Genomic DNA, 22,702 nt, shown 5'->3' on the forward strand with positions numbered 1-22,702 from the left:
TATTTTAGGAGAGTTTTCACGCTTGGATATATCACGCTTTTTTGAGTATTCTTTGCTAAAGTCCCATTCTTTGGGAGTAGCTTTCTTCTCCATGATTCTCTATATCCCTCCCTTTAATTAGTTTATACCGATATTCGCCAGTATAAGCTGATTAAAGGGAGTATTTCTTGCAGTCTAATTGCTTTCTTTCTCTGTCAATTTATTTTGTGTTTTTTATTCTAGTTTCTTATATTTTAAAGTTTAACTACCACATAAAAAATAAATAAAATTAAAAATACAGAAGCAAAAAAATACACTTACTCAGACAAGCACAGAGTGTAGGTCTCAGTAAGTGTAGGCTCCTGCTTCTGTATTTAATTTATTTTTATTTGATAGTTTGATTTTTAGTTTTTGCTGCAATGAAGGTAGCAGATAGAGATGACTATTCTAAATGATTTTCATAATATTCTGAACATTTGTTCATTTTTAGAATGTTTGTCTCATTACTTTTCAGATGTATTTGTGTATACAATATACACAAGTACATCAGTATATACAATTTCTATAAGCGAAGAAGTGGGTAGAAAGGATACCCATTTAATTTGGGGAGCTTAAAGGAAAAAGTTTGGGAAACTCCGATGTATGAGACATTAAGTAAAACCTTTTACTTACCAGCACTAAATTGTTGTAAACATCGTCTTCCACCAAATCAATTTCCCGTCTTCTCTCCTGGAGATTTAGGCATTCTTTAGTTGCTTCTAGTAAAGGAATATTTTCCACTAGGGTGCGTTCAACAGCAGCTTTAGCATCAGAGAGGCTTGCAAGGTGATCCTTGACTTCATTCAATGTTCTTTCCAAGTTTCGATACCATTGCTCAACATCGCTAATGCGATCCGAGAGTCGTAAATTTGTGTCCTGAAGGCAAAGTGGATAAATACATTGTATTATTGAATAATAACCGAGAAAACAGTTATATCAGCAATAAAGTACTTCTAGATATTTATCCATGTTATAACTCTCTACAAAACAAAACAAAACAACAAAAAAAGAACATCTGCAGTATAAAAAGTTTCTCTTTATATTCCAACAGAGTCACGCAGCAGAGATGACTGTAAGTCATCATATTACTGTAGCCATAACAAAAGTATGACCACGTCTTGCTTGGGGCCGAATACAATGAAACCAGCGTAAGGTGTTTTCAAGGCAGCAAACAATTTACGGGATCTTATAATTAAATTATTTTAGTCCCAAACTAATTTTGAACTTCAGAAGAAAGTGTTACATTCGTAGTTTTACTATTCTGATAGGTTTTCTTTTTTCTGCTCCGATACCACTGCGCATATTAGTCATGAACAAGAATACAATACAAGTTAACAGATAATACAGAGGCAGAATTATCCAAAACCCTAAGAAATCGTGAATCGTGAAGTAATAATTGTGCAATCACACGAAACAAAGAAAGCAATTGGGCAAAATTTAAATTTTTCCGATAGTACTACAGCTAATAAAATTCGGAATGTGCATTCCAGCCTAACTCGAGCTGTTTCAAACTGCCCTCCAAGACTTATTTGACTCTATTCTACTCTATCTATGAGTGTATTCTTCAGATATATTATTGCGTCTTTACACATTCTTGGGAAATTTACTTCAACCCAATTAATGCAACATATACAATATTTAGTATTTATCGTGTATCACTATGTTGTATCATAACACAATTTTATCATCGAAAGCACGTGCTTGCCCCAGTTTAGACTTAGAAGTCAGCGTTTGTGGATACCAGTTTTAAATAGTCTGCGGATCTCGCGCACATAATTTTAGAGGCCCTAAAATAATGTCGTCGGGGGCGCACCCTGAGGGTCTGTCAAATCAGAATTGATCCTGTAACCTTTCCAGGTATTAACAGAACATACGCTGAAAATACGTGTCAATCTGACTTTTCCTTATCGAGTAACGCAAATATCCGAAACATACTTTCATTTATTTATACTGTATATTGAGAACTCTCGAAATTTTAATTAAGGCAATTAAGAGAGAGAGAGAGAGAGAGAGAGAGAGAGTCATACGAAGAAAACAGGCTTAAGATTTATCGATTTCTGTATTGAATTCCTCATTTTAATAATCCTCAAAGGCGTATTAGCGGCAGGCGTGATTTATACTAACTCGCTGACCACACACTTATAATTGTGTTATTATATTCTTTAGGGGCGATTTTGCATGGCGGGAGCTAGACGGGTACCACATGTCGTAAAAGCCCCTCCGCTCCCTAGGAAATGATTCGGAGACTGCCTCTTGGAAAATGCCTATTAAATAAAATTTCAAGAGAAAAACTGCATATAGCTGAGCTATTTGGCTCAGCTGTTAATACGACAGAAGGAACCCTAGTAATCAGATACTGTTGATGCAATATAAAAAAGGTTGTTTCCTACAGATGATTTGCAATATCATAAGGAAATACGGGAAACAAACATTGATTATGCTACCGAAAATCAACATGAACCCTTTACTACAGAAGATTAATATTAATAAATGTCCTAGAATAGACACAATTGAAAATATTTTTATATTAAAGTTGTTTGAATTCTTTCCGCAGGTTTTATTAGCATTATATAATAAGTGTTTGTGCGATGGTATATTCCCCAAAGAATGGAAAACAGCCTTGATAAAACTGGTTAGGAAACCCAACAAACCGGCCCAGCATCCAACACTGAGAGGAAAATTATATTAGGGTTGAGGTTGGGGGGAGAGAAAAAAAAAAGAAGGTCTCTAGATTTTGCACGTTAGCAGTTTCTCTTTAATTATGCAAAAGACAAACAATTCCTTTATCTGTGCATTTGCATGTTTCTTTTTTTAATTATCCCATTTATTTACGAATTGGTGTGATATTTTGGATGGTTCTCCGTTCATTTCACCACATCATCACCTTAATTTCGTATTTCTCAGAATTATCTTCATTTAAACAAAGCTTTTATTTACCTCCAGACCTTTTTTTTATATACGATTTGTATGCATCGATTGATAATAAAACAGATGTATTATTCATTACAAGGTTGTTCAGATAAATGTTTTACCTCATACCTTTAATACTGCATTACTTGGAGGGGCTGCAAAGATCTATTGAAAATATAATTAAGGAATGGATAAAAATATAGTGATATGTGCAGAAAAAAATAATCAGAGCTAGAAGAGGGTGATTTGAAATTCACTAAGCCTACTTATTATGAAACTTAAAGGATTTAATCAAGTGGATATCTAAGTTACTAATCTCTTATCGAACTTTCTCTTTTCTGATTAATAATGAGTTTGAACATAAAGCCTAACTAGATAGTCCAACAACACTTCTGGCTAATCTGGGAAAAATATTAGAGCGTTTAATGGCCCTACGAAAATCACAAATGTTAGTAGATAAAAACAAGATTTCTGATAAACAACACGGGTTTACAGCTGGTAGATCCTGTGAGGGTGCTCTTGCTGATTTTGTCTCTCATATACAGAGTTCTAGTGCCAAGTATGAATTTGCAATATATTTGCAATATTTCTGAGGGGCCTTTGACTCTCTTTGGTAGAAGGGAGTCCTTGACGGCCTAAGGAAACTGGATTGCCCTTACATTTATATTTATTACACAGAAACCATTTCTCGGACAGATACATAATAGTGAAGTCTAAAAATACAGTTATGCGCGGGTGCCCTTATGGATCGGTATTGGGCCCGTTATGGAACATGATACTAAATGAATGGCTTGAAAGAAATTTTGACTGTTGTAGAACTACAGCTTTAGCAGATGACCTCACCCTCATCGTTCGTGGTAGACCAAGGGCAGACATAGGGCAAACTGCTAACTATATCCCTAATGATCTCTATCAGTGGTCTATTAATAACAAATTAATAATAAATCCTAGTAATACAAAAATGATCATTTTTAAAATCTCCACTAGATCGCAGAAGACCACCAAAAATTAAAATTAATCACAGCTTCCATTAGTAAAAGAATATAAATATGTTGGAATTCTGAAGGACAATAAGTTAAGATTTCATCCTCATTTGATATATCTTGTGTAAAAATTGAAAAGTTATCAGGAATGATAATTACGAGGGGTTTCCGAAAAGTAAGGTAACATTTTTTTCTTAATAATGGTGACACGAATGAGATGAAACGCAGTGGACAGACAGACCCGTTAATATTGTTCAAAAAGACCGCCAGTGCAGTGTTGCGGTACTGTCGCCTCACAGCAGATTCCAGTTGCAAAATGGCGACTACCGTGCAAGTGTGGTCCAAAACAAGTGTTCGTGAAGTTCACTTTTTGCAAGCAAAAGGGTCTTCACCAAGTGACATTTACCGTGAACTGTGTATGGTTGCTGTGTATGGCGAAAAGGTGATGACAAAGAAACAGGAGTGTTTTTGGTGCAATGAATTGAAAGCGGGCCGTGTTGACATTTAAGATCGATATCAGGCGGGCAGGCCATCATCGAGCAACACAGAAGACAACATTTCGCGCATTAAGGGCATCGTTCTTGAAAACAGGCGAGTGAAACTGCGTGAAATTGCAAAAATAGTGAACGTAAGTAAGTCGATTGTTTACGATGTCCTTGACTTTCAAAAGGTGTGCTGCGGCAGGCAGTGGCGGATTTCCGCACAGGCGCACGAGGCGCGCGCCTGGGGCCTCTTAAATAGAGGGGGGCCTGAAATCTCAGGTCTCGAAAAAAAAATAAAATTGTTTCATTTTTTATTTTTACACTCATCTTTATTACCGTTACTGAATAAAACTATAATTTAATATGAGAAGTTAGTAAACTCTGCGAATATCCCTACATATTATATGAAATATCTATGCGAACTAAGTGAATCTGAAGTAGAATACGTATTATCATTAATGCTTAGTTGTGCCATTTTTTCATTTAAACATTAGTTAAAATATGTATGAAAGAATTGCGCAACCAAAATGATTAAAACCACAACACCAAATCTAGAACGCGCGCTATAGTAAAAACGTGCGCGTAGAATGCACACTGTAGTGGTACCGAAAATATTTAGAGGGGGGGCCTCAAAATTGGATTGCGCCTGGGGCCTCTCAAGTGCTAAATCCACCACTGGCAGCAGGGTGCCCCGACAATTGTCAGAGGACAAAGCAAAACACATGGAGATGTGTCTGGAGAACCTGTTGCGATACAGCGACGAAGGAGAGGATTTTCTTGCTCGCGTAGTCACACCAGACGAAACGTGGGTTCATCACTTTACCCCGGAGAACAAACAAGACTCCATGATCTGGAAACATCCACAATCTTCTGTGCGCAAAAAATTCAAAACTGCTCCCAATGTCCGAAAAGTCATGGCCAAAGTGTTCTGGGATCGCCAAGGCGTTCTGTTGGTGGATTTCTTGCCTAAGGAAGGAGCAATCAATGCACAGCTTTACTGTGCAACGTTGGAAAAACTGAAAGCCAACATTCGACGCAAACGACCATTACTCCTGACAAGCGGCGTGATTTTGTTGCACGACAACGCAACTCTACACATTGCCCATACCACTCGTGAGTGGTTGTGCCGTGATCGTTGGGAAACTCTGTCACATCTCCTCTACAGCCTAGACTTAGCGCCTTCAGACTTCCATTTGTTCGGCCCTCTGAAAAAACACCTTTCAGGAAAACATTTCATCACGGATGAGGAAGTTCATCAGGCAGTGCGATGTTGGTTACTGCATATAGGCACGGATTTCTTCAGTACTGGTATTGATAAACTGATCCATCGTGGGGACAAGTGCATCAATAAAACTGGAGACTTTGTCGAGAAGTAGAGTATGTTCACTTATTTCTTGGTGTGAAATTTCAACTTCGTATTATTAAACATCATCGAGAGAAAAAATGTGTTACCTTACTTTTCGGAAACCACTCGTAGAATATCAAGAGCAGACTGGGGTTTTTCTAGAAAAACGCTACTTTTATATTACAAAGCAGTGTTCTTACCTATTGTCATATGTGCAGGTTTTATAGAGCTAGAATAGTAAGATTTGCAAACAAGTTACAAACGATACAAAGATTAATATTAGTTGTTGTCAATCGTGCTTGCAGAACGGTATCAACTGCAGCACTGCAAGTATTAGCTGTAACTATGCCACTGGATTTATATGTTATTTTCCGAGGATTATGCTACAGTATTAAAAGGGAGATACCAACTATATATCTAAATATACAGCTCAATTTACAGGCCAATCCAAAGACAGAGAAGAAAAAATGTTGGAATGAACTGATTAATCTATGGCAGACCAGATGGGACAGTTCCTTAACAGGAGTCAAGAAGTTTTATACCACAAGAAACATACTGTATCTACTAAACAAGTCGACAAGAACATGGTTTTCTATGGGAATGGAAATGTCATATATAATGAGGGACATGTGTCCCTCAATGAAAAACTATTCCAACTGGGACTACATGATACAGATTTAAGTGCGTGTGGAGCTGTAGAAAACTGGAAGCATGTACTTTATGACTGTCCGTATTATGTTGATTTAATTTCTAATTTCTATCCTGAGGGAGAAGAGAATCTTCTCGCCACCCGAGCAACTTTTCAGAGATTGCAAGAATTTGCTAAGGAAGTATTTAAAAGAAGACAGACGGTGGCTGAGATTCTGAGTAACAATTAGAACTAAAGTGGGGGCCGCCAGCAGATATTTTTAAAATTTTAATTAAATTTTTTAAAAATTTTATTTAAAAAATTAAATTTTTAATTTTTTATTTATTGCATTTTTAATTTTTTTAGTTTTTATTTTTAATTTATTACTTTTTCAATTTTTAAAAAAATTATTTTTAAAATTTTTTATATTTAGCTTTTTTATTTATTTTATATATGTTTATTATTATTTTTAACCACCACGAACTTTTATTCTTTCTTCATTTCTTTCCTTATTTTTCCCCTCCTCTGGAGTGGGCCCCCAGAGTTATCTGGCCCACCTTTTTGGCAACATCAGGTGGGTCAGAATCTTGAATTGAGACAGCACGAGCACTATTGGCACTGGCCCACCTTCCCGTGGTGTGGACGAGTACCCAGAATCATCTCTCCAGGTGATTGGTGCTTCTGGGTAGCCAAAAGGCCAGAACAGAACACACACAAACCTACATTAATCTGCCCCTTGTGTAGTGGTGCTGTTCTTCACACAGATACGAGGCAAAGCTGAACTACGTTCTACGAGCAGCCCTTTACAAAAACACATGTCCACACAGGTAGGAAACGTCCACCTACTGATTTGGAGCCTAGGGTTCCTGCCAGTTTAAATGCGTTCCTCCTTCTTCTTACTGCACTTGAGCAATGAATCTATATTCATTGCTCAAGTACTTGAGTGTTCACGGAAACACTCAAGTGAAAATAAAAAATCTAATTTTCAAAGCTTCACTTCCAAAAATAATTAGAAAACTACTGAAAAAATGCGCTTATTACAAAAAGAAAAATTTTCCTAAGTTATCAATACTTCGGAAAGAATAACCTAGTAGAAGACAATTACCTGAAAGGAATAAAGTTTTCAGAACCATCTTGCTTTACTTACCCTTAGTTTCCACGATATTGTATTTTTTGTATCGCTTCGTAGCTGCTTGCCTTCTTGCCTTACACTGTGAGCAGTTATATTTCTGAACTTTGTTATTTTATTCAATGCTTCATTGTAGGACTGCCAGGCATCCCAGGTATAATGCATCAAAGGCTTTTCCAAGTATGTACTTCTCATGATGATCACCTAAACATATTAAATTAATCATTCAACATTTAAAATGTTTAAATTTAGACATTTAAAAGACCTTTAACCTTTTAAAACATTTAAGGCTTAAAAAAAAAAAAAAGTAAGTAAAAATATATGAGCTACATTTTCATGTGATTTTTTCTAAATGATGCCAGGAAGTGGACGGACCTGTTCTACATCTGCCAAATAAATAATAAAAATAAATAAATGAATAATAAAAAAAAATAAATAAATGGATAATAATAACTAAAAAAAAAAGAAAAAATAATTCTAAGTTACTTATACCTTTCCCATCGTCAAACAAGTGACCAACCAATTCCACTTTGAACTTTACCATACTCTCCACCTAAAGCCCTAAACTATTGTCGCAGGCAATTTATTTCAATGATCTACAGCATGCAGCTCGAAGGTAAATTTCATGAGATTTGGTATCGCTTCCCCTCATCACATATATGTACAATATGGTTTTTACCATACTTTTCTTTTCAACTTGACAGGTTACAAAACTACATTCTGTCATCCATGTATTTTTTCTGCAATCCATGTATTTTTTCTGCAATCCATGTATTTTTTCTATTAATAATGATGTACCCACTCCTTTAGCACGAATAATTTCATGAATACTCTTTGACAGGGATTAAACTAGATCCACCCCTTTAAATACATGTCGTTTCTAAAAATAACAATCAGGTTGTTCTGAAAACAACTGAGCCCGTAATTCATTCAGGTTTCGTGGATGCAGTTGTTGTTTCACTTTCCGTTCAAGATAGTCCATACGTTCTCTACAGGATTTAAATCTAGTGACTTGACTGAGTCAATTTAAATAATGCCCCACCATTCCCTTATGTTACTCTTGTCAGTTTAAGAGAGCAGAGGCCTTATGAAACCATTTGTCATCTTGAAAGACAGACGCATCGAAATCAAGAGTGTCCCTCAAACGTTCAGCAAAAGGCACACAACCAGATCATCCAGAATATTTTCATAACCAGCCTGATTCATCCTGGTTGGTATTTCAAGTTGTTGTAGCAGGGTTTTAGGAGCATCAGCGATTATAGCCATATTGCTCCGTATATATTGTCTGTAAATTGTGTGCGTTCGGTGGTCGATGTTCTGCTTACTGGACGAAAAATCCGAGTTTCCTGAGAAAAAAACCATGCTACCCTCGCCTGAGACAGACTAACTCAGCTAATGTTGTGAAAAAGGCCCATAAAAATTCCTCACGTCATCGACGAGACTCGAACTCAGGTATTTTCCATCCGGTGTGGGGAGGACGGCGATCCTACCAACTGTCCTACTCACGAGGACTGGTATTTCAACTAGGGGACTTAGATTATAATGGTTAAAACACCCCGAAAGTATCACTGATCCACCCAACTTGTACAGAGTCTGACTGAAATTCCCCCTTGCTTCTGTGAATTCGGTGCCTGGCATCACTACACTATAGAGCATATCAGAGCTCCGTTTGGATTCGTCACACAACATCACAGCTTTTCAATCATCGAAAGTCCAGTTTTTATGGCTCCTGGTCCTTATTAACAGAAATTTTTTATGCACAGCTGATAGCATTATTTTTTCAGGGAACCCTACTCCAGATATCCATGTTATGCAATTGTCTTCGCAGTTGAGATGAAATCGGCCAACCAAGGCCTTGGTTAACTGTTTGTAGCAGCTCTTTTTCTTCTTCGAAATAGTTTTTCCTTTACCAGATATTCGTCGCCGATCACTTAGCGCAGACCACAATTCTGAAAGTGATTTCTGGATAATCACAATTCTGTCTCAGGTTTCTGGTTGATTTCTACTCGCACTATCTCTTAAAAATTTATTACTTTTATTTCTGAAATAACTGCAAATTCAGCAATTTCTTTAATATATCCTTTAGACTTGCTGAGTGCTATCACTGCTTTTTCTGGCTCACTATCATCCTTTCTGCGTGCCATCTTTCGTGATGAAACCTTGCTTCTTCAGCCACAGCTAATATACTTGCAAATAAAGACAACGGCTTAACCTTATACTCTAATTTCAGTGCTGTAAGTACACAATTGTAGAAGATACATACATTTAATTTGTTATATGCCCTAAATATTCCATATATGACTAATTTTTTTTTTGTCTTGGGTTCTTGTATGCCTCATTGAACATGAATTCTTCTACAGAAAGAAGGCATATTCAATTTAATACTTTTAATACAAGTAACTTCAGTACTAACGTTCAACTATTACACTGAATTTGTTTAAAACTGCATCATGAGAAAATATATTCGTGAACATGATGTTTTTTGTGTATATATTATTTAATATGCAATGGTTGTATCCATTGCAGGGATTTATGCAGTTGGTGGATTTAATGGCCAAGAAGTTCTAAACTTGCAAAAGTCTAACGTTTACATAATTTTGTACATATGTAATGTTGACTATGCATAACTTAGTCATATTAATCATACATGGCGTTGAAACTACTTTCGATACTTTCAAAATTTATTTTTTAAATAACATCCATTTGGATATAAACAATAAACTGCTTAAACTTCAAAAGCTAGCTTAAATAACACATCCTGTTCGTGTTTCCTGAAAAGCAAGCGCAGAGGCGAAACTATAAATTCTGGGTTTCTGACGGAACTATAAATTATGGGTCCCTCAGCAAATTGTCCAACGACCCTCACGTGATTTTTATTTATTTATTATTATTTTTTTAAATTTCGGCCAAAATTGCTATTATATATTTTCAGTACTTATTACGGGCAAAAATTTTTAATTTAACTTAATTTTTGTTATCCTTTGACATGTATTGATATTTTATGTTCTAATATGTTTACATTTCAGCTTTTTTCTAAGCTACTATGCTTGCCTATTACTGACGTTTGGGGGTTGCAATTTTTCTATAACTACATAAATCAAGCATCCACCTAGTTTCGAAAAGCTATTTCTATTTCTGGAGATTCAGCCGACCGGGCTAGCCGGGTGGGTAAAGTGGCTGCCTGCCACCCCAAAGGTCGCGGGTTCGAATCTCGCCTCGGGCTTGGATCAAAGTACTGCAAAAACCTTGGGAGGTGCATCATGGCCACAGAAGCGGAAAGTCCTGAAAAACAAACCAGCCGTAAGCATATTCATAAATAACCTTTTGATGGTGGGGGGGAGAGCACTCGTGACACGAAACGAATGAAATCACGCATCAAAACGGTTAACTGAGCAGCTGTTGGAAAAGACAAAAGATTGCACTGAGCAGAAATTAGGAGGGTGGAAACTGGTCGGTGAAAAATTCAACCTGTGTATCAAGTTCGGTTCCTTAGAAATAATGAACAAGTTTAATGTACGTATTGTTTTTAGTTATAATAAACATGTTAATTAATGTACAGTGCATTACATTTCAGGCGCGTTAGAAATTCACGATTTATATATAAAAAAATATATATATATACTTTATGTAACCAAAAGCATTTAGTTTCTGCGCATCCGCCATATTTCCTTTCATACCTCCAGTTAGCGCTTGGAAAAAAAGATAATATCCAGTGCTTCAGCTACAATTACGGTATATAGTAGTAGTAGTAACAATAGTGGCATGTGATGCAAGAAAGCAAGTATGCAGCATCAGCCAAAAAAAAAATCACACCATTCCCTCCAAATGCCTGTCCAGTTCCTCTTTAATTTATTCAACCTATCAACTTCCACAACGACAGATGGAAGTTTGTTCCAGCAATTAAACACCCGCTGGCTAAAGGCAAATTTCCGCACATCTATTCTACATCTCTTTTCTTAATTTGAATTTATGCCCCCTTAGGTTCGTAATCTGAACAATTGGAAGGATCCCATCAGAATTCAGAGTGCTCAACCCATTCAAGCCTTATACACCTCAATCAGATCACCGCGCAGGTGCCTAGTCTCCAGCCACTGAAATTTGCAGAACTTAAGCCTCTCTTGGTAAGCGGATCCCTTCATTCCCCTCACCAATCTTGTTGCCCTTCTCTGTACACGATCAAGCAAATCTATATCCTTCCTAAAATGAGGCCTTCAGACCTGTACGCAGTACTCAAGGCGTGGCCTGACCATTGCCTTATACAGAGGAACAATCACCTCCTTTTCCCTGCTAGAAAAATTTCTATATATCATTGATAAAACCCCATGACCTGCCCTGGCAGCCTGTCTGCATTGCTCAGAAAACTTCATATCTGACTACACAATCACTCCCAGGTCTTTTTCATTTTCTACCACCTTAAGTGTAGTGCCACACAGTTGGTACGTTTCTCTGGGGTTACTTCTACCCATATGCAGTACTTTGCATTTGTCAAGCTTAAACTTCAGTTGCCACTTCTTAGCCCATCTGCCCAAATTATCTAGATCCTGTTGCAGTAGCCTACTGCCATTACTGTCATTAACAACCCTGCTAACCTTTGTATCATCTGCAAACTTCGACATTAAGCCTGATATACCTTCATCAATATCATTGATAAATATACAAAACAACAGTGGACCCAACACTGAACCCTGTGGGACTCCACTAATAACATTAGTCCACGATGAGCAGGGTCCATTGATTACCACCCTCTGTCTTCTCCCACTTAACCATTGTTTTATCCATTGTAGCAACTTACCCTTAATACCATTCTGCTCCAATTTGTACAATAGTCTTCCATGTGCAACAGTGTCAAAAGCTTTCCTGAAATCCAAATATATGATATCAAAATTATTTTTTTCATCCAGTTCCTTTGTAACCACATCATAATAACCAATCAGATTTGTCAGACAAGACTTTCCCTTAACAAACCCATGCTGTGTCTGAATTATTGCTGCAGTCTTGTCTAGATGATCCTGCAATGCATCTTTAACCAGTGACTCCATTATTTTACCCGGAACAGAAGTTAAACTAACTGGTCTGTAATTACTCGTGTCACCCTTCGATCCCCCATTTGTGAATTGGGGATACATTTGCACATTTCCAGTCCGTGGGAACCTCCCCTGAGTCCAAGAATGCTCTCATAATTATGGCTAAGGGTTTGCTTAGTTGCTTTGCCACCTCCTTTAATATAACTGGATAGATCGCATCCACCCCAGGCGCTTTTCTTATGTTTAACTTCAACAATTTCTCTTCCACTTTTCTCTCAGTTATTACAAAATCATTAAGTATCCTGCTACAATTTGATAACCTTCTGCCGTTTTCAAACCTTAATAATTCCTCATGTGTGAATGTAGATGCAAAATCTTCATTCAGTTTGTTTGCTATCTGAGCAGGATCAACAGTCGAACCATCGATGTCAAGTGGACCAATCAGATTCTTCCCCTTCCTTTTAGAGTTTATATAAGTAAAGAAATCCTTGTTGTTTTTCTTAGCATCTTTTGCCAAGGATTTCTCGTAATCTGCCTTCGCCTGCCTAACCTCTTTGTGACCTGATTACAGACTAGCTTATATTTGCCATAGGCTTCTGAGTCGCTTGATAATTTATATGCATCCCATGCATTTTTCTTCTCTGTTACGAGTCTCATTAATTCATTTGATAACCATTTAGGCCTAAACCTTGAACAATATTTCTTAATAGGTATGAAACTTTTAGTAGCATCCACGATTACTTCCTTGAATGCTTCCCACTTAGAATTTGCTGTTGGTAACATCATCAGTTGATCCCACCTTTACTCCTGATGGTAATTAAATCTTTAACTAAATCCCACATCAGTACACTGTGATCACTGCCACCTAGTGGTGCCTTTATCTTCAAATTCTTAATACACAAATGATCACTGCTGATAACCAGATCAAGAGTATTACTTTCTCTGGTTGCCTCTCGAACATGCTGCTGCAGAAAACAATCATCCAATAAATCCACAAAAGTCTTACTAGTGTGTGTGTGTGTGTGTGACCAACCCACAAGTTCCAGTCAATATCTGGGAAGTTAAAATCCCCCATTATAAGACATTCTGATTTACTAGCCCACTCTATTTCTCTGTACAATTGTTCATTGTACTCATTCAAGTCATTAGGCCTATAACACACTCCTACTCTTAATTTTTGCTTTCGCAGTGCTTATGTCACACCAAACTGACTCAACAGTGCACTGTTCATCTATATCAAACTGGGTGCACTTCTTTTGATTTTATGTTTTTCTTAATTAACAGCATAACACCTCCTCCCTTCCTATCCTTTCTGTACACACTGTACTCTCCAAATTCCAGTTCTGCATTCCTTATATCTGTGACATCACGTCTCTGCTATCCCAACAATATCCGCCTTTGATGTCTTGACCAACACTTCAAATTTATTTACTATACTTCAAGCATTGGTATACATGCAAACATACCTGCACCTATTCCTATTCACCCTAACACATCCCATATACCCACCTATTTCACGATGACTGCCATCCGTCCCTGAAACCCCCAAACACCCCTCGCTCCAGGTCACTACTTATTCTAATAGAAGTTATACATATAGATAGCTTTTGTAATATGTATGGAAAAAAAAAAAGTAATAAATAATAATAAAAAAAAACTGTCGGATTTCTACCGTCCGATTTTATAATGAAATTTGGGATCATTCTGCATGTCACCCGTATAGATCTAAGTATAAAATTACATTAAAATACATCCACTGGAAGTAGAGTTATTACATGCGGATGATGAGACGGACAAAGAGATAATAATTTCTGGATTTCCGTGGCCAGATTTTTGGAATGGGTCGACAAATTTTTCTATAAGGGCTATAAATATAAGATTTTATAAAAATCCAACCATTAGGGAATCGAGTGATTACAAGAACAGATGGATGGTTATACATACCTCTGTTTAAAAATCTGAAAAGATATGACCGAACGGTGTGAAAAGAGAAGCAATGATAATTTTCTGCTTTATTTACTTTTCCTATTTTTAAACAAGGGCAATGTGAGATACATCTAATTTCTCGAAAATTTACCAGGTATCATATTCAACAGTAATCCCAGATTAATGTATTAACTATGTGGTACCAAACTCAGGGCAGTGAAAAATGAAAAAGACCTGGATTTCTACTGTTACCTGGAGATAATCGTGCAGTCAGATATGAAGTTCTATGTGAGTGCAGACAAGCTCCTAGGAAAATTCATGGTATTTATATATGTCCATGATATACAGGAATTTTGCTAGCAGCGACAAGAAGGTAATTATACCGTTGTATGAGGCAATGATTAGGCCACATCTAGAGCGGCATACACGTCTGGAAGCGTCGTTTTAAGAACGATGTGGATCTGTTGAAAAGGGTGCAGAGGAGAGCAACCAGATTAGTTAAGAACATAGCCGACATCTTTACTCTTGCTCACACAACACACACATGAACGGGGCATAAATTTAAATGGAAGGATGATTGAATATTATGATGATGAGCAGAAATTTGCTTTTAGTCACGAGCAGTTTATCGCTGGACAACCTTCAGTCTGGTGTTGTGAAAGCTGAGTCTGTATTAATTTAAGGAAGAATTAAGAGGTCATTAGAGGAAACGGACAGGTTTTTTTTTTTTTTTTTTTTTGCTGACGCTGTATAAGTTTGTTTCCTTGTATATACAACATTTGCCACTATTATTTAATATCAATAGTAATACTAAAAAAAGGCCGCCTAAATGGTCCTTAAAAAACTAATTTGTGATATTGCTAACATAAAAACAAGAAATATAAAATTTTAAATAGGAATCATATTTAGAAATTAATTATAACGTTATAGATTATTAAACTGCTTATTTTGATGTACTAACTTTTTAAAGGTTTTTTTTTTTTTTTTTTAACGCTTAGATTTGTTGACTATCACTTGAAATGCACATTATAATATTTTTATGAGTACGGCATTGGCGTCTCATGGTAACAAAAACATGGTGAGGGAACCCTTCGTCTTTGCATAGAGGATAGGGACCCAAATATTTAAGCTACGCCACCGCCTGTAATGAATAGCGAGACACACATTTTTCAGATTTTTTTTCACAATTTTTTATTTTATTTTATTATATAATAATAAAGCATCAATCTTTAAATAAGCTGCAAGCTAAGAAATTTCGAAAATAGAACACTGCCTATAGCTACAAGGTTATTTCAAATAGTAATACTCCAGTGGAATTGATCGCCATCGACCAATTTTACCTTAATAAACTGTGAGACGAACAATTTTAGGAAGACAGTAATACTGGTGTGTTGACAACTTTGAATTCCATTCCCTACCAACAATTTAATAAATGTAAAACTGGATGGTATAGTGAACAACATTCTTAAATTTCTGCTTAAAGTAATTATTTCAGCCATCAATTTCAGAGTTTTTCTTTGTAATATATTCGTGGTTAAAAATAACAAATTGCTTTTTAATACATTGCATATTATAGCAATACAATATTATTTTATGTCAGATATCAGTTATATGATCGATTACCATTGTTTGTTTATGCATACTTTTAAAAAGTGTTCTTTGCTTTACTTTTTCGAAACTGTTTCATCTTTATATTACTACCAAAGCGGCCATCGATAGCTTGATAACGTTAATCGTTGTGGAACAAAATTTCAAAATATGTGCATGCATTATTGCACAGTTAACTTACCTTTAGTGTATTTTATTAGGCAAATATTACTCCGCAAACATATATTTTGTGTATTTTTATAAAATATACTGGCCTCCAATGCAACGACTAACCGCTACTCACCCTCCCACTGCAGTAGGATAGAAACAAGCACACAAAAAACACACACAAACTTGTTTCCATGGCAGCACATTTGGCATCATGTTACACCGAAAACTAATAGTAGTCGCATATCCTAACGGTTAATAGCAAAAAATAATCAATCAATAAGTTTAAAGTAAGTTTATTAAGTATATTACAAATAATAAGAATTCTAAATTTATTTCTGACATAAAGATCATGTTGATCGATTACAATTTATTCTTTTTCCAAAGTGTTTGTCTTGATATTATTATTTACTTGAGTACCTAACGAGAATAAGCGAATTTTTAGTTTAACATATCCTACAGGATTTCAAAAAACTTTACTGGCAGAGTAAACAAACACAGTTATGAGAAATATAGCTATATGATATAGCTGTATACACGAAGCTATAAGCTTCCCGTATAAGTAAATATTGAAATATTTACTTTAAAGTCGACATTGAAATATTTACTTATAAAGTAAATAAATAAATATAATATCACTTATTGCCAAATAAAAGAGATAAAATACAAAGCAACTAGCCAGGAAATATTTACAGAGGGGGTTTTACAGCTGAAAAATAAAATCTCTAATAGCCCGTTGAGATAAGCGAGGGAAAACAAAACCCATAGAAGAAGCATATCATGAAAATACCGATACAGAAATCAATATGCTATAATTAAATAAATTAATCTTTAACCTGTACATCACTGTCAATGTCTACTTCAACATTATCGTCTTTAGTTTTCCGACTACTGTAATAATAAATTGTCAAATCCTTCCTAGGATTTGACAGTTCATTCAAACTTTATTGAAACTATCCAACTATCTACATCTACAGATTAAAGTTCGCTTCCACAATTAGTCTCTGAGAAAAATAAATTTCTGCACATCTATACTGCGACGATCCTTTTCTAATTTTCATTTATATTCCCTTAGGTGCGTCGTCCAAGAACGGCCACGATGAGATCAGCATTTAGTTAACTCGATCCATTGAATGCCTTAAACACTTCAATCAAGTCTTCTCGCAGAAGTCAATACCTAGTTTCTGAGCTGCAATTTACAGAAACGAAGTATTTCTTGCGAAGAGTACCTTTTAGTGCCCCTGCATTACATACAGAAATTTTCTCTGCTGGAAAAATTCCTGTATATAAGTGACCCCGACTAACTAATGCACCGTGTAAAATATCCATTGGACATTTCTCCTGTCACGACGGCAGGTTTGGGCCTAAAGTTCAAAAGGCTTGTAAACAAAAAATAATGGCGGAGAACAGGGGTTTTTCTGTTGTAATTTATAGTTACACCATACCAGAACTCATCTCGATAGAGGTGAGTTCTGCTACGGGGTGACTATAGTCTCTGTGGTTGAGTCCTCACGATATTTTTCAATTCATTTATTGAGTAAAGCGGCCCCTAGTCAAAATAAAACCTGGCAAATCCGCCATGGTATAGTATACAAATATTAACAATATTCTTTTATACACGACACATTGTATATCATCAAGCAATTCAATTATTGCATGACAGATCAACTATACTGTGCAATGGTCACCGCCTCAGCTGTAGCACAAATTATGATACTAGGGTCAGCGGTAAATGATTACATCTATCCATGTATTTATTTTGACTGTAAATTGCGTGTGTTTCTTGTCAATTTGCCTATTTTGCTGGACGGGAAAAACCCCAGTTTCTGGGGGGGGGATAACATTGCCATCTACGCCTGAGACCGACTAACTCGGCCACGGAGTGAAAAAAGCCCATTAAAGTTCCTCGCGTCATCGACGGGATTGGAACCCGTGCATTTTCCACCCGGCGTGGGGAGGACGGTGACGATACCATTGTGCTACCATGTAGATCGAGCTACAGCACAACGAGCTGGACATAAACTGAAACCGATGAAGAGATACTGTCCACAGATGAGCATCACATCTTAGAGACTGATCATCGCCGGTAATCTCCAAAAGATAAACAGTTCAAGGAACAGCCATCCACCAGCAGTCAGAGAGCTCAACAGAAGTTACTCATATTAACCAGCAAAACCAAACTGGAAGGTGTTATTGCAGGATCAAACCCACAAAAACAACAACTAAGGCAACTGCATTGGCAGGAGCAGAATTGGACACCCACCCTATGAAGGAAGCAGAATACCATAGATCATCCTGTCCACTCCTGCAAAGAAATTTCTTTGTTCCTATATAAAAAATAACATACTATTTCACGTAAATAACGGGGTACAGTCCACCAATTCATCCATTTTTCAATCTTAACTGTTCCAATTGCAAAGGAATATTCCTTCTCGCAAAAACTGAATTTGCAAGATTTTAAAAGGCAATAAAATTTTCCCTTGTTTTAATAAGTAATGACTCAATCCCATCCACCAAACGAGTTACATTAACATTATGGGTAGAAGTAAACCGCAGAGAAGTGTACCAATTGTGTGGTACTACACTTAGAGTGGTAGAAAATGAAAAAGACCTGGGAGTAATTGTGCAGTCAGATATGAAATTTTCAGAGCAGGTCATGGGGTATTGTCAATGATATACAGGAATTTTGCTAGTATGGAAAAGGTGATTATCACTTTGTATAAGGTAATGGTCAGGCCACGTCTTCAGTACTGCATACAAGTCTGGAGGCCTCATTTTATGAAGGATGTAGAGTTACTTGAGCGAGTACAGAAAAGAGCAACAAGATTGGTAAGGGGAACGAAGGGGTGGTCTTAACAAGAAAGGCTTAAGTTCTGCAAATTGCAGCGTCTAGAGACTACGCACCTGCAAGGTGATCTATTGAGGTGTATAAGGCTTGAATGGGTTGAGAAGGCTCAATTCTGATGGGATTATTATTGTTGTTATTATTATTATTATTACTAGACATTTAGTGCAAGGAAGCCTGAGGCTTCTTCTGCACCAGATAAAAAAAAATTTCCGAGCTACCCTGAGAGTGAGAAGTACAAAGGAATCACCAAGAAAGAGAAGAATGATGATATCAAGCTCAGAACCCTTGGTGTGCCGCGCCCATACTCTCCAGATGCGAGTCCTTGGGGTTCTTCCTCTTATTCAGATTATGAACCTGAGGAGACATAAAATCGAATTGAGGAAAGACAGTTGTAGAATAGATGTGCGGAAATTTGCCTTTAGCCAGCAGGTGGTTGATTGCTGGAAAAACTTCCATCTGTCGTTGTGGAAGTTGATAGTTTAAATAAATTCAAGGAGGAACTGAACAAACGTTTAGAGGGAATGGATGTGTGAATTTTTTTTTTTTTTATGGCTGATGCTACATAAGCTTGTTTTCTTGCATCACATGCCTCTACTACTACTACTATTATTCAATAACTCCAAACAATTAAAAACGACGTTTCCAGATCACTGCACGTACAGTTGCCTGTACAAAGGGTACTAGGAAAGTTTTGCAATACAGCTTTGTTTATTTAATTTTTTCAAAGTAATTTCCTCTACATTCAATACACCTCTCCATCCTCCGAAACCAATCTTTAAACCAGTTCTGCCAAGTTTCACTAGGGAGTAAAGCACAATCGTTGTCCCAAGCCCGTAGAAGGTCCTCATCACTGGAAAACCGCCTCCCTTTTAGCTTCATTTTCACATGCGGGAACAGTGCAAAGTCGCAGGGAGCAAGGTCTGGACTGTAGGGACGGTGCTCGAGAAGTTTCAGTCCTGTCGTGGTCGAATATTCGGTGCAGGCTTTGGCGCGGTGAGCTGCAGCATTATCGTGATGGAGATACCAGGTGTCCATTCTTGACTTTGGCCGCAGGTTCTTCATAGATCCAATGACTTTAGGCAGGCATTGTTCAGTATACCACTTAGCTGTGACTGTCTTCTGCGTGTCCAAAACGACACGTTCCACAATTCCACTCGATTTGAAAAATACAGCTATCATTTTCTTCTTTACAGATCGGGATTTTCTGACAATTACGGGTGTGTCGTCATCACCAAAGACCCAAACTTTGTTTTGAGCCTTGGTCGGCAGATCGTAATAGTAGAGCCAAGTCTCGTCACCTGTCACGATGTTGTTCACATACCGAGATTGTCCCTTATCAAACTTTTTTAACATCTCCCGGCACCAAGTCACACGTCGTGTCATCTGCTCTTCAGTCAGTTGATGCGGCACCCAGAGAGAACAAAGTTTCTTCACGTGCAAATGATCTTGCAGAATCGAACGAATTGCTGGTCCATTTAGGCCCAAGGTATCCTCTATCTGTTGGTAGGTCACTCGCCTGTTTTCGTCAAGCATTTTCCTCACAGCAGTAACGTTTTCCTCCGTAACTGACGTTCGTGGCCTTCCCGGCCTCTCAGAATCCTCCAGAGTGAAATTTCCCCTTTGGAATTCTCTATACCACCTGAATATCGTTGTACGATGTGGACAATCATCATCTAGTGCAAGAGTCATTTCTTCTAAGCACTGGTCTATGGTTAAACCATGCACGAAATTATACCGCAAAACTGTCCTTATCTCATTTCGTGACCACGATTCCATCGCAAGCACTTTACACTCTCACTACTAATGAATAACTGAGCCCATCGACTTGGCGCGGCGGCTACTATGCACGTATGAACATGTCTCAACATGCAGCAACAAGCAGCTTGCTGTGATTCATTGTTGCGTCTTATTGCAAAACTTTCCTAGTACCCTTTGTACGTGTAGTATCTGTGACCTGTTAATAATAATGTTAAAGCCTAAATGCACAAGGCATAATATGTTATAGGTAGAAATTAACTATATAATATTGGTGTAAATACACCCTAGTTTACCCATAAGTTTAACTACATACGTAGTATAACGACATCGTTTAGATTTTATCTCATATTGTGGCTACCTTTACAACGAGATACTTCAAATAAATAACGCTTCTCTAGGAAAGGAGACTACTGTTATTTATTCTCAGTGGGCACCACCACCCAGACGCGTTTCGGAGCTTCTTAACTCACTCATCAGTGGGCGGGCAGGTACCCTGATAATGCGGACATCACGATTGCGAAGTTAATTCCACAATATGAGAGATGCCAAATGGTGAAGATAATGATAATATGTTGGACTAAATGCACAAGGCATAATATGTTATGGGTAGAAATTAAATTGTTATTACGTAGTTGATTATTATAGGTATGTTATTATATAGTTAATAATAATGTACAACGTAGATTAGGTACTAACCAGATCGGTTTAATATAATTTACACCATTAACATAAGGGAAAAATTTGAATGATATTCTACCTTTTTCTGAACAATTCCATCTGCTTTGCCGTTTTTTTTTTTTTTTTTTTTTTTTGTAAAAAGAGCTCCTAAATCCTTTTCTTTTCGTTTCTTAAGTTATTTAAAGTGTTAATTTCGATGCCCAGCAGTTCAGATTTTATACCTATTCTCAAATAAAAGGCCAGGCTTCTAAATACCAACTGTAAATCAAGTGGCATCTTGGCAGCTGACACTTGCAAAGCTTCTGTAGAAACCGTTCGGCAGGCCATAACCATTTGAGTAACATAACTCAATATATAGAATCAGTGGCGTATCCAGGTAGGGGGTATTGCGGACAGGTGTTTGAATGTTTTTTTTTAGATAGGAACACTTATACATGCACATGTTTTATTGATTATTATCTTTATTTGAATATTAGGAAAGCATGTGAATATTAGGAATATTGAATATTAGGAAAGCATATTAATCACAAAAAATGACAATAATATATTATTTCCAAACATTTGGCAAAAGAACACATGGAACAAACAAGTTCATGAAATTCACATGTGTATATAAGAAAATTATAAAAGGAAAGAACAATATAGAAGTATGTGCAGAGGCAGATTTACAGTGAAGCTTAAGCTTTAGAGCTCCTCGCTTGCAGGGGCCCATTCAAGGCCGTGCTAGGGGCCCTAGCAATATGTTCTCATGGTCATATGTTTTTGTAAGATTTGAATTTCTGATATTCCTGAACCACCTGACCAATTTTCTGTACACTGATGAACATCAACTTGATATACACGAAGTACAGCTGCTGTCTACGTCAAGGGATCCATCATTTTGTCCAAACCTTTATCCTTCTAAATCACATAAGATCACAGAAAGTGAGCTTAATGACCTCGTCTGGGATCTCGAACTGCTGAAGAATAAGGCACAGCTTTTGGCATCAAGGCTACAACAGTGGAATCTTCCAGTTCTCAAATCTCATTCTGTGAAAGTGGCATTTTGTACTTGAAATAAAGACTGATAAATTCTCTCAAACAGTTCACCTATTTGAGAGAATTTCAAACAGGTAAAAATTTCTCATTGTAAGGATGTTGATGGTCTAATGGCAGCAATAAACACGAGGCATGTTCCTAAAGAATGGCAACTATTTAGACACTTCTAAGGTTAGCGTT

General features: G+C 36.9%; 1 protein-coding gene across 1 annotated transcript in view; it reads right to left on the reverse strand.

Moving 5' to 3' along the window:
- The window catches only part of LOC150080986 (tektin-B1-like), a 37,318-nt gene extending 21,043 nt beyond the window's left edge, over positions 1-16,275 (reverse strand). The window contains exons 1-3 of the mRNA XM_090380876.1: positions 16,235-16,275; positions 7,514-7,699; positions 652-894 (exon numbers count right to left, since the gene is read on the reverse strand). Coding sequence (XP_090237002.1) covers positions 652-894; positions 7,514-7,690 — 420 coding nt within the window. The 5' untranslated portion in view covers positions 7,691-7,699; positions 16,235-16,275. The remainder of the gene's footprint in view (positions 1-651; positions 895-7,513; positions 7,700-16,234) is intronic.
- Between the last annotated feature and the right edge of the window lie 6,427 nt (positions 16,276-22,702).

The sequence above is a fragment of the Mastigoproctus giganteus genome, chromosome 9 (genome assembly GCF_048544385.1).
Source record: "Mastigoproctus giganteus isolate SK-2022 chromosome 9, ASM4854438v1, whole genome shotgun sequence".
NCBI lineage: Eukaryota > Metazoa > Arthropoda > Arachnida > Uropygi > Thelyphonidae > Mastigoproctus > Mastigoproctus giganteus.